This window comes from Bos mutus, chromosome 16 (genome assembly GCF_027580195.1).
Source record: "Bos mutus isolate GX-2022 chromosome 16, NWIPB_WYAK_1.1, whole genome shotgun sequence".
NCBI classification, from domain to species: domain Eukaryota; kingdom Metazoa; phylum Chordata; class Mammalia; order Artiodactyla; family Bovidae; genus Bos; species Bos mutus.
In genome coordinates this window covers 4280468-4297274 of record NC_091632.1, presented here as the reverse complement: position 1 = coordinate 4297274, position 16807 = coordinate 4280468, and the positions used below count along the sequence as shown (strand labels likewise).

The 16807-nt window shown below is 41.3% G+C and overlaps 2 protein-coding genes across 6 annotated transcripts in view; one reads left to right on the top strand and one right to left on the bottom strand.

Annotated features, from left to right (window-relative positions):
- The window catches only part of PFKFB2 (6-phosphofructo-2-kinase/fructose-2,6-biphosphatase 2), a 28450-nt gene extending 25970 nt beyond the window's left edge, over positions 1–2480 (bottom strand). For 2 of the 4 annotated variants that reach the window (XM_005891645.3, XM_005891646.2), the window contains exons 1-2: positions 1581–1711; positions 921–1277 (exon numbers count right to left, since the gene is read on the bottom strand). The gene's annotated coding sequence lies outside the window, so the exon portion shown is untranslated. Of the gene's footprint in view, positions 1–920; positions 1278–1580; positions 1712–2349 lie in introns of those variants that run through there. The other 2 variants (XM_070384598.1, XM_070384599.1) reach the window with 2 other exon arrangements.
- On the top strand, positions 1749–10228 carry YOD1 (YOD1 deubiquitinase). 2 transcript variants are annotated; one of them, XM_070384600.1, is made up of 3 exons: positions 1749–1870; positions 3050–3209; positions 4221–10228. In XM_070384600.1, exons 1-3 carry the CDS (start codon positions 1853–1855, stop codon positions 4922–4924), a joined length of 882 nt encoding a protein of 293 aa, XP_070240701.1. In that variant the 5' UTR covers positions 1749–1852; the 3' UTR covers positions 4925–10228. The 2 variants fall into 2 exon arrangements, with proteins under 2 accessions (XP_070240701.1, XP_005891709.1); XM_005891647.3 differs by lacking the exon at positions 1749–1870 and having other exon boundaries at positions 2746–3209.
- Positions 10229–16807: the final 6579 nt, after the last annotated feature.

Below are 16807 nucleotides of genomic sequence, written 5' to 3'. Positions count from 1 at the left end.
TTTCCTTATCTATGAACAGTTGCATTTATAATGCTGACTTAGCAGTTTACATTCACATAAATTATCTCCTTCAATCCTTCCAATAATCCTGTAATAAAACAGATTTTGCTACCATTGCTGCTTCTCCCCATTTTAGATCGCAAAACTGAGGTTAATAAATTAAATGCTTTATCCAAGTTCCTTCCTAACCTCAGATTCCAGGTTAAGAATCTGAGGAGAGTAGTGGCATCAGGTGGGGATGGGGTGGGTTGTGCCTAGATCAAGTTTATTATCATAAAGCAACTGCAGTCCAATGGTAGGATTCAGTTCTGGGGGGTAAAAAAAAATAAAAAAAATTAAAAAATGAGAAGCGGGAACATCACAAACATGTCCCCTAAAAGAAAAACCGCAGCTGGACCCGGGTACAGCCCCCGGACGTCACCACTTTCCCTTGTGGTGTTACTCTCAACCCCTGGTCCGCACTTCCTCCCCATACATCTCCTGGGAAGCAGTCGATGGTGTTATCACCCTGCAACTAGATGCGGTAAATAACTTTCCCAAGGTCACTTGCAGCATAAGGGGTAAGTCCTGAGTCTTAACTGGAGTGGGAGAGCCCCGAGTTCACTCCGCAATCCCAGACAAGGGACTCGTGAGAAAGACCTCCAGCGCTTCAGGGACCCTGCAGTTCTTCCACTGACCACGCACATCCTCTGAACTCACCCATCAGCTGCGGCTCTGGGTCCCTAAACTTACGCACTCCAGGTAATGCCTGGGGTGGGGGCGGGGGGAACCCGGACTTGCCCCGAACAGCGAGGCTTCATCTTCCCGCACCTCATCAAGGTCCAGGCAGCCCCCCTCCTGTCGCCTGTCAAACCCCTTCAAAGTGCCGCACAGCCGCCGTCCACCCTAAGACCCCTCCCGCCTGCGGCCCCGGTACTTACCCGTTGAGGCTAACAGGCGGGAGCTGACTCTGGGGCCGGGGTCTGGAGCACCAGCTCCCGGCGGGTCACGTGCCCCGCAAGGCCCCGCCCACCCCGGCCTCAGCCCTCACCTGGAGAGGTTCCTCGGCCAATCGAGCGCCCGCGGGCTCCGGGGGGCGGGGCTCGCGGACGCTCGCTCGGGCAGGAGGAGGGACCTGTGAAGGTGAACTAGCGCGAGCTCGCGAGTCTCCCGGCGCCTTGGCGGTTGGCTACACCGTTGCTTGGCAACTAGCACGGCTGGGGGCGGGGTTAATAAAAAGCCGGACCTTTTTTTCCTTAGTATCGCGAGAGTCTTGAGGGGCTGTGGCTTTTTGGTGACTGGAAAAAAAAATGTTGTGAAGATTAACGCTCTCCTCCCTGAATCCCGGCGGGATCTCGTTAAATCCAAGCACTGGAGCACACACTTTAGAAGATACTTTGCTTCAGGTCACAGAGAGTCGGACACAACTGAGCGACTAACACGTGCTACAGTAAAACACCAAAGGACTTAAGAGGATCCCATCTTAGGATGTTGGCATAGTCCCTTCGGTCAAACACTGTAAACTAAGAAAATCAACTACTCTCCTCGCCGAACCAGGGACTTCCCGGAACCCGTGCTCGTACTCCAGCGGACTTACCCACCTTATTTATTCTCTCGTTTACCACCCACGCTGTACCAGTTGTTTTGACCATCTTGAAGAACCAAAGAGGAAAACTGTTCCAGGAGAAAATTGGGTCCTGAAAGGTTTGAAAAGATGTGTTGTTTCCATATAACTTAATCAGAGGCAGAAACTTTCACAGTGTTAGTGAGTTTGCACATTTCAAGTGCACAGTTGTCCCCGGGGGCATTCGATGCTTGACTGTGGTAATAAATCCCCTCTACGCAGTGTAGGCTTTGCTGCTCTGCGTCCAGGATGGACAAAGAACAATGCGTACGTATTTCTTAGAAGAGAGGTAAATTCAGAGATGTTTTTATTCCTCTTTCACCTTGGGGATTAAATTTACCCTTCAAAACAACTCAAATAGTATCTCCTCTTTGAAACTTTGTACAGCTCCCAGCTGCCCTCTCTGTGCCTATACAGCTCCGTTTTATACATTCAGCAAGTATTTACTGAGCACTTATTTGCGAGGCACCGTGCTTTGTTCTCGGGATATAGGTTTGGAAAAAGCCACATAATCTAGCATTATCACGTTGCTATGAAATTCCGTGGTTATGTGTCCTTTACACCCCACCCTCTCTCCTGATTACGTGAGTACTTTGCTATTTTGAAGGCAGGAATGGAGTCCTTTTGGTATGTGTATGTCTAGGGCCTGAACTGGAATCTGAATGACACACGTTGGTCTTCATTCCTCCTCCTTATACCGCCACCACCTCCTGCAGGTAGCAATTGCCCTGTGCCCAGATGCTGACCTCATACTGCGCTTTCTGATGTGGCCAATGGACTTTTCAAGTTACAGTCTCTTGGAGATGGAAAGGCCAGTCGTTCGGCCCCTTAACCTCAATGAGTCAATGTTTGCAGCAGCCGAGTCTATAGTCACGAGTACTTATTTGTCTTTAACTGGTTATTTGACTCACAGACCATTCTTGGCATTCGTCTGCATTCCGAACTATGATTCTTGTTTCTCCCGGCGTAGTTTGGAAGCCCCAATTTAATAATTTCCTAACTAAGTGCAAGGCTACATTCCAACGGCTTTGATTCAGGAACTCCTTCCCCCACCCTCTTCCCTTGAGCATATATGCTTCCGACGCGGAGGGTACCTCACTAGCTCTACAGGTAGCAAGACCAGTCGTACTTTCGGAATACGGATAAACCCTCATCCTTTGCCTCCTGACGCGGAAGTGGCAGGAGTTAGTTGTCTCTTTAAGAGCGTACTAGAACAGAAGCCGAAGAGTATCGCGAGAACCGTAAAATCAGCGACTTCTCGCGATGTTTGGACCGGCAAAGGGTGGCCATTTTGGAGTCCACCCGGCGGCTGGTTGCCCCGGCGGCGTTAGCCAGCCTGCTGCCGGGACCAAAGCTGGCCCCGCCGGTGTCTGCCCTGTGGGCGGCCGCACCAACGCTATGTGGCGGCTCCGCTGCAAGGCCAAGGAGGGCACCCATGTTTTGCAGGGGTTGTCCAGCCGGACCCGGGTGCGGGAACTCCAGGGCCAGATTGCCGCCATCACTGGGATCTCCCCTGGCTGTCAGCGAATCCTCGTCGGATACCCGCCCGAGTGCCTGGATCTCAGCAACGGGGATACCATTCTGGAGGATTTGCCCATCCAGTCAGGTACGGGAATCGAGGCTGGGCCAGGCGAGGTCCTGGGAGGACGTAGAGGGGCAGAAAAGAGAACAGACGGTGTCAGGGCCAGGTCTATGTGTCAGTTTGGAGGACGAGAATAGGAGAAATTAAAGAACAGAGAATTCTGACGGAGGCCAGGGCGAGTGTCCAGCAACTCCTTGACGTCACATATAGTTTGAAAGAGACAGGGAGGGCCTGATCTCTGTGAGAAGCTCAAAAGCCGTGGAGTCCTCTTTCCTGGCTGCTTTCTGGTCTGTCTTGAAAACATCTCATTCATTTTGTTTCCCTCTGTGTCCACAGAAGTATTTTTAAAATGCGATGTTTTCTCTGTCCTGATTGCTCTTTTTCCCTGTATCACTGAAAGAAGACAGTATGTCTGAAGGATGTAGGATACTTTTTTTTGCTGTCCTGGTTAATTTTTACAATCGCCTTCATTTATACTTTCTCTGACAATTGTATTCATTTTAGAGTTTGCTTTGACACATCCACTGAAGGCGCTTTCAAGTTCTAGACAAAAGCAGTTATTTCTGTCCAGTATTAAAACTTGAACAGCAATATTGGTATTTAAAAGCTTTTCTCTGTAGTCTCAAGGATCCTGTAAACACTTGAACAGGGTAGATATGATATTTCAGATCGAGAGCACCCCCTAGTGGCCGAGTCTTTCGTAAACACCTTTTGGAAGTGCTTTTAAACTGCAGAGAGCAAGGATAAGAAAATTTTGTTCTTGAAATGTATCTTTTTAGGTAGGTATAAAAGTGTGTAACTCGGGTCCCTTTACTAAATGAAATACAATGTCTTTCTCTTTGTTCCGTTTTCATCTCTATGAAGATTCAGGGAACAAGAATTATTACTAGTCACATGTTTGCAAAGCTGTATTCTCCCTAGTAACCCCAGTTTATACTTTAACTCCTCCTGTTTGTAATTTACAGACTTGCTTAGTGAACACCCAGTTTCATCTATACTTTCTCTGAAGTTCTGAATTTGTTTTGTTTTTGACAGGTGACATGCTGATCGTTGAAGAAGACCAAAATAGGCCCAAAACGTCACCTGCATTTACAAAATATGGTGCTCCTAGTTACGTCAGGGAAACTTTGCCTGTGCTTACCAGGATGGCAGTCCCAGCAGACAACTCCTGTCTCTTTACCAGTGTGTACTATGTTGTTGAAGGAGGAGTCTTGAATCCAGCTTGCGCCCCTGAGATGAGACGCTTCATAGCACAAATTGTAGCAAGTGATCCAGACTTCTATAGTGAGGCAATACTGGGAAAAACAAATGAAGAGTACTGTGACTGGATCAAAAGGGACGATACTTGGGGCGGAGCTATTGAGATATCCATTTTGTCTAAATTTTACCAATGTGAAATATGTGTAGTGGATACACAGACCGTACGAATTGATCGTTTTGGGGAAGATGCAGGATATACCAAAAGGGTCCTTCTCATTTATGATGGCATCCACTATGATCCACTTCATCTTGTCTTCCCTGACCCAGACACCCCTCCTCTGACTATATTCTCCTCTTATGATGATATTGTTCTTGTGCAAGCACTGGAATTAGCAGATGAAGCTAGAAAGAAGAGACAGTTTACAGATGTAAACCGCTTCACCCTGAGATGCATGGTATGTCAGAAGGGATTAACTGGACAAGCAGAAGCAAGGGACCATGCCAAGGAGACAGGCCATACCAACTTTGGAGAAGTGTGATCCATGCATGATGAGGATTGAAGCCTACTACCTCACAGATCCAGAAGGCTCTGGGTTTTCCAATAAGCTATTTGTTACCCTTAAGAACAAAAGAACACAATGCTTGAACCATCCTTTTAACCTTAAACCACTAAGACACTGAATTCCTTGTTAAGATTAAAATTAGTGTGCAGGTTTACAGATGTGTGTCTACAGCAGTGATACAGCCCTCTTTCTGCTTGGGTGACAGAATAGGTGGTCCTTGCCACCTACTGACACTGACCTGAAGATTGAGTATTAGTATTATAAACTAGCACCCAGCAGCATTAACTGTAGAAGAAAACAACTTCCTATTTGGGGTAATGCGAAAGGCTTCAGGTGAGGCCACTGGACATAATCCACAGTGTCTCCAGTAATTGGGTCTTTTTAAAAACTCTGAGTGGGTTAATAGTTTCTATGTTATGAATTGATTCCTCAAATGAAGATACTCAGAATTGTCGAAACTGATTTCATATTGCAATTTGGTAGACTTTATAAATGTGTACTTCACCAGTTGTTACAAGTAGATAACATGCAATTTTTAGAGATGAGTCTACTTCTTGAGAATATTACCTAAAAACAAGAACTTATAGTGCCCAGTGAAGAATTTCTAGTCTATAAAAGAGAATGTACAAGGGAAGAGGTGCCTGAGCAGCTTACTGAAGCTTTAAAAGACCGTGGGCCTCATGTTTTAATGCAACTCATTTACTCATCTGTCGCGTTGGATAAAACGTTAAAATTAAGCAGGATTTTTTTTTTTTTAATTGAAGTTCCTTGAAACTTGAGTGATCAGTTTTTGCCTTTTTAACTAAAGATTTGGAGGGATTTGATTTCCTCAGCTTTTTGTTAAGAGCACTTCCTCCAACTCCTAAAATAACTTTTCATCTAAAATTATAACACCATGCTTTCATTTGGTTTTGAGAGATCTTTTGCTTACCTAAACAGTATTTGTTTTCATGCTAGCCTTGTCAAGCCACTCTTAAATGATTTCATGTTTCTGAAAATTAATACTTTGTTTATCTACCATCTATTACCTTGACTTTTGAAGAGTTTTAAAGTAATTGGGATAATAACATTGAATGAATTTGACTTACAAAATATGATAGTTTTTAAATCTTTGCCTTATTCAACCTTCTCAGAATTCTGCTTCTTACTAGTATTAGATGTGTAGCCATTTGCTTGGTGGGCTAATCCACGAGGCATACCCTCTAAAACTTAGCTTCACTATGAGATCTTCCAGTTAAAAGTGTTCTACCTCTTAATTCTTCTGAAGATCAGGGATGCTAAATTTTAATTTGTTATGCATTATCTTACATAATGTAAAGAGGCTTAATGTTGTGAAGTTTTGTTATCTTGGTCTTGTTTTCTATTATCTTACTTAGAAAACCAATGGTATGGGAATTCCCTGGCAGTCCAGTGGTTAGAACTCTACCCTTTCATTGCCAAGGGTGCAGGTTCAATCCCTTGTTGGGGAACGAAGTCCCACAAGCTTCATGGAGTGACCAAAAAAAAAAAAAAAAACCAATGGTATACCTTAAAGCACTTATATTTCTTTTAGCATGTCTTCTTGGCAAATGTTTCAGAATTGAGATTTACTCAGCACTTTCACTTGGTAGAAGTGATCGTATAAAATTAAGGAGTATGTAAACAATTTAGGAGAAAAGTATCTTTAAGGAGCAATTCAAAAAATATGCTTTAAATCGTTAGATGACCTTTCTTGAATACCTTTTGTGTGAATAGGACTTTTAGGCATTATAAGTTATTATCGTCAGTTTAACTGAAAAGTGTTTCATTTTCTATTTTACTGAGCCTTAAAATAGCACTTGGAGCTTGTGAAATTCGATGTTTGGCAGTCATGTGTACAAATGAATATGACTGAAAATCTCTTTGTACCTGTATGTCATCTGGTCTAAAAGGATTTTGTATCTCTTCATTCCCCCAGAAAAATTTAAAGCTGTAAGTTAAGAGTATACCACTGGGTAACACCAATCCAGTTGAGCTTTATGCATTATTATTCATAAACCTTGTCTTCCTTTCCTAAGTATTTCAAGGGCCAAACTTGATACTTGCTTACTGGAATTTTAGAGAAGTTTATTCATCCAACAAATATTTATTGAGTAATTTATTATATACCAGGCATATATTGATGTTTCTGAACATAAATTTTGTTGTTTTAAAATTAAGTATACTTTATCTACATTTGATTTTAGTTTTAACAAGTGGAGGGATATAGAACTGGATATTTTATAAAATTAAGCTTATTTTAAGTGTTTTTGTTTGCATATTTAAGCTTTTATAACAAGTGTCAACTATTTATTTAGGGGATCTTATTCTGTTATACCTGTTAACTAGGTTGTGCATTCCTCAGTTGGACACTGATAGGTCACTCTCAGTAACGACTTTTTAAAATTAATCAGCTGCTGAAATTCAGCAATAGGAGTTTTTTAAGTAATGTTCTGATCATGGGATATTCAAGATGAAACACTGTTTGCAGACCATTTTAATTGTGGAGGATTAAAAACCAAAACTTGTGCTTACTCAGAACTCAAGCTTGTAAGCCTCACAGAAGTTAAAAGATTTTTTTTAATTGCACTTATACTCTTGAATGGAGAAGGGAATGGCAACCCATTTCAGTATTCTTGCCTGAAGAATCCCATGGACAGAGGAGCCTGGCAGGCTCCCATGGGGTCACAGTCAGACACGACTGAGCGCCTAACGCTATATACTTGAAGTTAGTTAACATAAGTAAATTCTTATGTTACGCAGAAATTTAAAACATTGCACCAAGATAAAAAGAAACTTTTTCTTACATTTGCACTTGAGCAGAGCGAAACCTTTCTTCCTATTCATTCAGGTTTTGACTGCCTTGCAAGAATTTTTTTTTTTTGTTAAAATGAGGTTAATTTATATTAGTAGCAAAATGAATCAAGATTGTGCTTTCCTATCCCCTACTCCTCCTTTCCTTAACTCTTCTTTCCCTTACTCTTCTTAGGATTTAAAGATTAGATGTAGGGCTATGAATGCACTTCTGGATAGATTGATTTCAGAAATTAAAATTAATGTCTCGGGAATTTTGTGATGTGGTAGCCATATGAAGATATCAGTGTGGTACAACTACTGTTAGTAGTTCGTGGTTGATTTCTTGTTTCTCATGAATGGATCATGGGCACAGTCAAGTGAGACCCTTGCAAGTTTGGGGGCTGGTCATCTTGACCCTGTTGGCAAAAACTAATATTGACATACTACTTGATTATTCCATGAAGTTCAAGTCCCAGTGAAATCTTTATCAGGAATGAATGAACATATTTATACATTCCCGTAAATGCCCATGCCTGATTTGCATGTTCAGCTTACTCTATCTTGTATAGGCATTAAAACAGGAATGTTGTAAGTTCCCCTCTAGCTGAACATAGTTTTCTATGTCTTTTGTGAAAAAAATTGAATGGGGAATATATAAGATTAGCAGCAGAGTGATTTTTTTTTTTTTTCCTCTTTATGTGTCAGGTGGCCTTCCTAAACTTTCAAATATTAGGATTTTCATGTTTTTTCATGTATTGAGAACACAAATCTATTATTTGCAGCACTTTAAAAATATGAAATAAAAGTTTACAGGTTAGCCCTCTCTGACGATCTTGTCAGACATTAAAATATAGTTCTTGAGCTGCCAACAATCAGCTCTTCTTAATTAAAAGTTACCATCAGTGAATAGTGTATCCAGTGGTACAACATTCTGGTAATTCTCTAACAGTAAAACTCCGTTTCAGTAACTATTAGGAGCATGCTCTGTGCCCTAGCATTCAAAATGTTACTTATTTCTATAATGTGATTGTTCTTTATTCATTGTACAATGCAGTATTCAAATTTGTCCTTGTAGCTCAAAGATGACTACTGCAACTTTGAAAATGTTAGATTCTTAAAACCCTTCATTTGTTTCTAAGCAGGCTTATGATTTTGAGCTGATTTTTGAGTCAGAGGCCTTAAAAGTCATACATAAGCAACATCACTAAGTCTAAAGTGAAACACTTGATTTGAATAAGCTAGTTTATTAACTAAGGATGTTTTCTTACTAGGAGTTATGATATTTAACATTTAGCACATTTCATCCAACTTAAAAAGATTATAAAACTTCGCTGATTGGGGAAAAAAGTTTCTTTAATTTTCCATCTCCAAAACTTAGCTTGCATTTTGTTTACAGTGCTTTAAATATTTGACTTTGAAAAAATCACATTGATACTGGATTGTGGAGTGATCATTTAAGTCTTGGTTGGTAGAATTTAGAGATTAATAACCCTCCCATGCTGCTTTAGAATAAAGGAAGAAAGGGGCAGGAAGATAAAGTGCCACATAAACAGAACAGCTTCTCAAATGAATGCATTCCTATTCTTGAATTATGCTTTTCAGAAAATGTTTCAGGCAATGCCTTTGTGTCATCTTAACCCGTTCACATTTCTTGGCATTGACTATAGCAAGGCCATAACAGAAAGGCTTGTCAGTAAAGTATTAAAACATGACTATAAACATTTTGCTATGATGCCTTTTTATACTTGTTTTTTAAAATGCATACCTACATCTAAAGAGTTTGGGGATAGTGAAAATATGATTTAGTTACACTGTAGGCAAACAGGTTAACCTAGGAAAGGTTTACAATTTCCTCTCAGATTACATGAGCCTGACTGGTATAGGATATGTAGTTAGTTGTCTCCCATAAGTTACTTAAAGGACCAGGGCACCTGATTCTTGTTTGTTTTCCAGTTCACCTTGGTGCCATTTATCACATAAACTGTTTACAGGAAATAGAATTTCCTTAGCAAAAAGTAACGTTTTTCCTTTAAAAGTATTAAGTTTAAAGAATAAATATAATTTGTCAAAAGGAATAGAGAATGGCAGTAGTCCTATATTTCCTGTATTAATGCAATAGAGGTTGAAATTCCTGAAGCAATGAGAAACCTACAAAACTCAAATTTAGAGCTTTAAAATATGACTTGAAAAGTAATAGAGAAGGACAAATAGAACAAAGTTCTGTTTCTCTTGACACAAAATATTTTTTGCTAATAAAGATGGACAGTGCTTCCTTGGTTTAAAAACATTTTGTTGATTTGCCAGCATTTTTTCAAGTTAATGCACTACTGCTACTACCTGAAAGATGCCTAATTTTGTTTTATATAACTTATGTGATTTTACCATTGTCATTAAGATGCATTAATTTTATTTGTGAGGTGTATGATTTTAAATACCTAAATGCTGTGTGAAATGACTTATTTTGAAGAAATAAATGAAGTGAAAATATTGTTGTCTGAGCATGTTTTGGGAGGAAAGAGGGCTAGTGAACAGCTGCTGCACTCAAGTTACATATTTATCACTGCTTTGACTTCTGTACCAATATCTGCCAGATCTCAGTCTGTAGGTGGAGTCTTAATAAATCAGCTCCAAATTTAATATCTGGGGAAAGGCTGAATGTTCCTTTTCATTTGTAACAGACTGAGCTGTATGTGAACTTAGACCCATGTGGAAACTGCAGCATCTCTTGGGGAGAACTTATTTAATCTTTGATAATGTCAGCATTCAGTTCAGTCACTCAGTCGTGTCCGACTCTGCGACCCCATGAATCGCAGCACACCACGCCTCCCTGTCCATCACCAACTCCGGAGTTCACTCAAACTCATGTCCATCGAGTTGGTGATGCCATCCAAACATTTCATCCTCTGTCGTCCACTTCTCCTCCTGCCCCCAATCCCTCCCAGCATCAGAGTCTTTTCCAGTGAGTCAACTCTTCGCATGACGTAGCCAAAGTACTGGAGTTTCAGCTTTAGCATCAGTCCTTCCAATGAACACCGAGGACTGATCTTTAGAATGGACTGGTTGGATCTCCTGGCAGTCCAAGGGACTTTCAAGAGTCTTCTCCAACACCACAGTTCAAAAGCATCAATTCTTCCGTGCTCAGCTTTCTTCACAGTCCAACTCTCACATCCATACATGACCACTGGAAAAACCATAGCCTTGACTAGACGGACCTTTGTTGGCAAAGTAATGTCTCTGCTTTTCAATATGCTATCTAGGTTGGTCATAACTTTCCTTCCAAGAAGTAAGCATCTTTTAATTTCATGGCTGCAGTCACCATCTGAAGTGATTTGGGAGCCCCCAAAAATAAAGTCTGACACTGTTTCCCCATCTATTTACCATGAAGTGACGGGACCAGACGCCATGATCTTCATTTTCTGAATGTTGAGCTTTAAGCCAACTTTTTCATTCTCTTTCACTCTTATCAAGAGGCTTTTTAGTTCCTCTTCACTTTCTGCCATAAGGGTGGTGTCATATGCACATCTGAGGTTATTGATATTTCTCCTGGCAATTTTGATTCCAGCTTCTGCTTCTTCCAGCCCAGCGTTTCTCAGCAACACAAGAGAAGACTCTACACATGGACATCACCAGATAGTCAACACCGAATCAGATTGATTAAATTCTTTGCAGAAAAAGATGGAGAAGCTCTATACAGTGAGCAAAAACAAGACCGGGAGCTGACTGTGGCTCAGATCAAGAGCACCTTATTGCCAAATTCAGACTTGAAGAAAGTAGGGAAAACCACTAGACCATTCAGGTATGACCTAAATCAAATCCCTTATGATTATACAGTGGAAGTGAGAAATAGATATAAGGGACTAGATCTGATAGAGTGCCTGATGAACTATGGACGGAGATTTGTGACATTGTGTACAGGACACAGGGATCAAGACCATCCCCATGGAAAAGAAATGCAAAAAAGCAAAATGGCTGGCTGGGGAGGCCTTACAAATAGCTGTGAAAAGAAGACAAGCGAAAAGCAAAGAAGAGGAAAGATATAAGCATCTGAATGCAGAGTTCCAAAGAATAGCAAGGAGAGATAAGAAAGCCTTCCTCAGCGATCAATGTCAGCATTCTGAAAAGGCAAAATGATAGGATACTGAAAGGGGAACTCCCCAGGTCAGTAGGTGCCCAATATGCTACTGGAGATCAGTAGAGAAATAACTCCAGAAAGAATGAAGGGATGGAGCCAAAGCAAAATTAATACCCAGTTGTGGACGTGACTGGTGATAGAAGCAAGGTCCGATGCTGTAAAGAGCAATATTGCATAGGAACCGGGAATGTTAAGTCCATGAATCGGCAAATTGGAAGTGGTCAAACACGGAGATGGCAAGAGTGAACGTTGACATTCTAGGAATCAGCAAATTAAAATGGACTGGAATGGGTGAATTTAACTCAGATGACCATTATATCTACTACTGCAGGCAGGAATCCCTCAGAAGAAATGGAGTAGCCATCATGGTCAACAAAAGAGTCTGAAATGCAGTACTTGGATGCAATCTCAAAAACAACAGAATGATCTCTGTTTGTTTCCAAGGCAAACCATTCAGTATCACGGTAATCCAAGCCTATGCCCCAACCAGTAATGCTGAAGAAGCTGAAGTTGAATGGTTCTAAGAAGACCTACAACACCTTATAGAACTAACTCCCAAAAAAGATGTCCTTTTCATTATAGGGGACTGGAATGCAAAAGTAGGAAGTCAAGAATCACCTGGAGTAACAGGCAAATTTGGCCTTGGAATATGGAATGAACCAGGGCAAAGGCTAATAGAGTTTTGCCAAGAGAACGCACTGGTCATAGCAAACACCCTCTTCCAACAACACAAGAGAAGACTCTACACATGGACATCACCAGATGGTCAACACTGAAATCAGATTGATTAAATTCTTTGCAGCCAAAGATGGAGAAGCTCTATACAGTCAGCAAAAACAAGACCAGGAGCTGACTGTGGCTCATATCACGAACACCTTATTGCCAAATTCAGACTTAAATTGAAGAAAGCAGGGGAAACCACTGGAGCATTCAGATATGACCTAAGTCAAATCCCTTATGATTATACAGTGGAAGTGAGAAATAGATTTAAGGGACTAGATCTGATAGATAGAGTACCTGATGAGCTATGGATGGAGGTTCATGACATTGTACAGGAGACAGGGATCAAGACCATCCCCATGGAAAAGAAATGCAAAAAAAGCAAAATGGCTGGCTGGGGAGGCCTTACAAATAGCTGTGAAAAGAAGAGAAGCAGAAAGCAAAGGGGAAAGGAAAGATATAAGCATCTGAATGCAGAGTTCCAAAGCATAGCAAGGAGAGATAAGTAAGCCTTCCTCAGCGATCAATGCAAAGAAATAGAGAAAAACAACAGAATGGGAAAGACTAGAGATCTCTTCAAGAAAATTAGAGATACCAAGGGAACAGTTCATGCAAAGATGGGCTCAATAAAGGACAGAAATGGTATGGACCTAACAGAAGCAGAAGATATTAAGAAGAGATGGCAAGAACACACAGAAGAACTGTACAAAAAAAGATCTTCACGACCAAGATAATCACGATGGTGTGATCACTCACCTAGAGCCAGACATCCTAGAATGTGAAGTCAAGTGGGCCTTAGAAAGCATCACTATGAACAAAGCTAGTGGAGGTGATGGAATTCCAGTTGAGCGATTTCAAATTCTGAAAGACGATGCTGTGAAAGTGCTGCACTCAATATGCCAGCAAATTTGGAAAACTCAGCAGTGGCCACAGGACTGGAAAAGGTCAGTTTTCATTCCAATCCCAAAGAAAGGCAATGCCAAAGAATGCTCAAACTACCGCACAATTGCACTCATCTCACACGCTAGTAAAGTAACGCTCAAAATTCTCCAAGCCAGGCTTCAGCAATACGTGAATCATGAACTTGCAGATGTTCACGCTGGTTTTAGAAAAGGCAGAGGAACCAGAGATCAAATTGCCATCATCTTCTGGATCATGGAAAAAGCAAGAGAGTTCCCGAAAAACATCTATTTCTGCTTTATTGACTATGCCAAAGCCTTTGACTGTGTGAATCACAATAAACTGTGGAAAATTCTGAAAGAGATGGGAATACCAGACCACCTGACCAGCCTCTTGAGAAATCTGTATGCAGGTCAGGAAGCAATAGTTAGAACTGGACATGAAACAACAGACTGGTTCCAAATAGGAAAAGGAGTACATCAAGGCCGTATATTGCCACCCTGCTTATTTAACTTATATGCAGAGTACATCATGGGAAACGCTGGGCTGGAGGAAGCACAAGCTGAAATCAAGATTGCCAGGAGAAATATCAATCACCTCAGATATGCAGATGACACCACCCTTATGGCAGAAAGTGAAGAGGAGCTAAAAAGCCTCTTGATGAAAGTGAAAGAGGAGAGTGAAAAAGTTGGCTTAAAGCTCAATATTCAGGAAACTAAGATCATGGCATCTGGTCCCATGACTTCATGGGAAATAGATGGGGAAACAGAGGAAACAGTGTCAGACTTTATTTTGGGGGGCTCCAAAATCACTTCAGATGGTGACTGCAGCCATGAAATTAAAATACGCTTACTCCTTGGAAGGAAAGTTATGACCAACCTAGATAGCATATTCAAAAGCAGAGACATTACTTTGCCAACAAAGGTCTGTCTAGTTAAGGCTATGGTTTTTCCAGTGGTCATGTATGGATGTGAGACTTGAACTGTGAAGAAAGCTGAGTTCAGAAGAATTGATGCTTTTGAACTGTGGTGTTGGAGAAGACTCTTGAGAGTCCCTTGGACTGCAAAGAGATCCAACCAGTCCATTCTAAAGGAGATCAGTCCTGGGTGTTCTTTGGAAAGACTGATGCTAAAGCTGAAACTCCAATACTTTGGCCACCTCATGGGACGAGTTGACTCATTGGAAAAGACCCTGATGCTGGGAGGGATTGGAGGCAGGAGGAGAAGGGGACGACAGAGGATGAGATGGTGGATGCCATCACCGACTCGATGGATGTGAGTGAACTCTGGGAGTTGGTGATGGACAGGGAGCCCTGGCGTGCTGCAGTTCATGGGGTCACAAAGAGTCGTAAATGACTGAGTGACTGAACTGAACTGGACTGAAGGAGACAATAGACCTGTACTCTGAAAACTATAAGATGCTTTTGAAAGAAATCAAACAAGACATAAACAGATGGAAAGATATACCATGTCCATGGATTGGAAGAATCAATATTGTCAAAATGACTATAGTACACAAGGCAACCTACATATTTAACACAATCCCTGTCAAATTACCAATGGCATTTTTCATGGAACCAGAACAAAAAAATCTCAAAATTTGTATGGAAACACAAAAGACCTGAATATCCAAAGCAATCTTGGGAAAGAAAACTGATACTGGAGAAATCAGGCACCCCTGTCTTCAGACTATACTACAAAGCTACAATCATCAAAACAGTATGGTACTGGCACAAAAATAGAAATATAGATCAATGGAACAGGATAGAAAACCCAGAAATAAGTCCATGCACCTATAGTCACTTAATCTATGACAAGGAAGGCAAGACTACACCTTGTTGGAAAGGCAGTCTCTTCAAAAAATTGTGCTGGGAAAACTGGACAGCCACATGTAAAAGAATGAAATTAGATCATTCCTTAACTCCATACACAAAATAAGCTCAAAATGGTTTAAAGACCTAAATATTAGACCAGACATTATAAAATTTTCTCTGAGAGGAAAACAGGCAGAACAATCTCTAACATAAATCACAGCAAAATCTTTTTTTATTCCATCTGCCAGAATAATGAAAGTAAAAGCAAAAGTAAACAAATGGGACCTACTTAAACTCAAAAGTTTTTGCACAGCAAAGGAAACAGTAAACAAAACAACAACAACAAAAACTCCACAGAATGGGAGAAAATGTTTGCAAATGATGTGAGTGATAAAGGATTACTCTTCAAAATTTACATTTTATGACACTTAATAGCAATGGCACCCCACTCCATTACTCTTGCCTGGAAAATCCCATGGACAGAGGAGCCTGGTAGACTGCGGTCCATGGGGTCGTGAAGAGTCGGACACGACTGAGCGACTTGACTTTCACTTTTCACTTTCATGCATTGGATGAGGAAATGGCAACCCACTCCAGTGTTCTTGCCTGGAGAATCCCAGGGACGGGAGAGCCTGGTGGGCTGCCATCTCTGGGGTCACACAGAGTCAACACGACTGAAGCGACTTAGCAGCAGCAGCAGCAGCAGCATCAAAACGAACAATCTACTCAAGAAATGGGCAGAAGACCAGAAAAGACATTTCATCAAAAGGACATACAGATGGCCAATAGGCACATGGAAAGATGTTCAAAATCACTAGTTATTAGAGAAATGCAAATCAAAACCATAATGAGATATCACCTCACACCAATCAGAATGGCTATCAAAAAATCCACTAACAACAAATGCTCAAGAGGGTGTGGAGAAATGGAAACCCTTCTGCCCTGTTGGTGTGAATGTAAATTGGTACAACCACTATGGAGAACAGTATGGATGTTCCCTAAAAAACTAAAAATAGAGCTACCCCATGACCCTGCAATCCCACTGCTGGGTGTATATTCAGACAAAAATATGGCCCAAAAAGATACATGCTCCCCAATGTTCATTACAGCACTGTTTACAATGGCCAAGACATGGAAACAACGTAAATCTCCATTGACAGAGGAATGAATAGAGAAGATGTAGTATATATATTTACACACACACACACACACACACACACACACACAATGGAATATTACTCAGCCATTAAAAAGAATGAAATGAGGCCATTTTCCAACAACATGGATGGACCTCAGTTCAGTTCAGTTCAGTCGCTCAGTGGTGTCCGACTCTTTGTGACCCCATGAATCCCAGCACAACAGGCCTCCCTGTCCATCACCAACTCCCAGAGTTCACTCAGACTCACGTCCATCGAGTCAGTGATGCCATCCAGACATCTCATTCTCTGTCGTCCCCTTCTCCTCCTGCCCCCAATCCCTCCCAACATCAGAGTCTTTCCCA

Coding starts and splice junctions, on each gene's coding strand:
- YOD1 (XM_005891647.3), top strand. CDS start 2,867: ATGTTTGGACCGGCAAAGGGTGGCCATTTTGGAGTCCACCCGGCGGCT. Junction 3,210..4,220: donor GGATTTGCCCATCCAGTCAG/GTACGGGAATCG, acceptor TGTTTTTGACAG/GTGACATGCTGATCGTTGAA.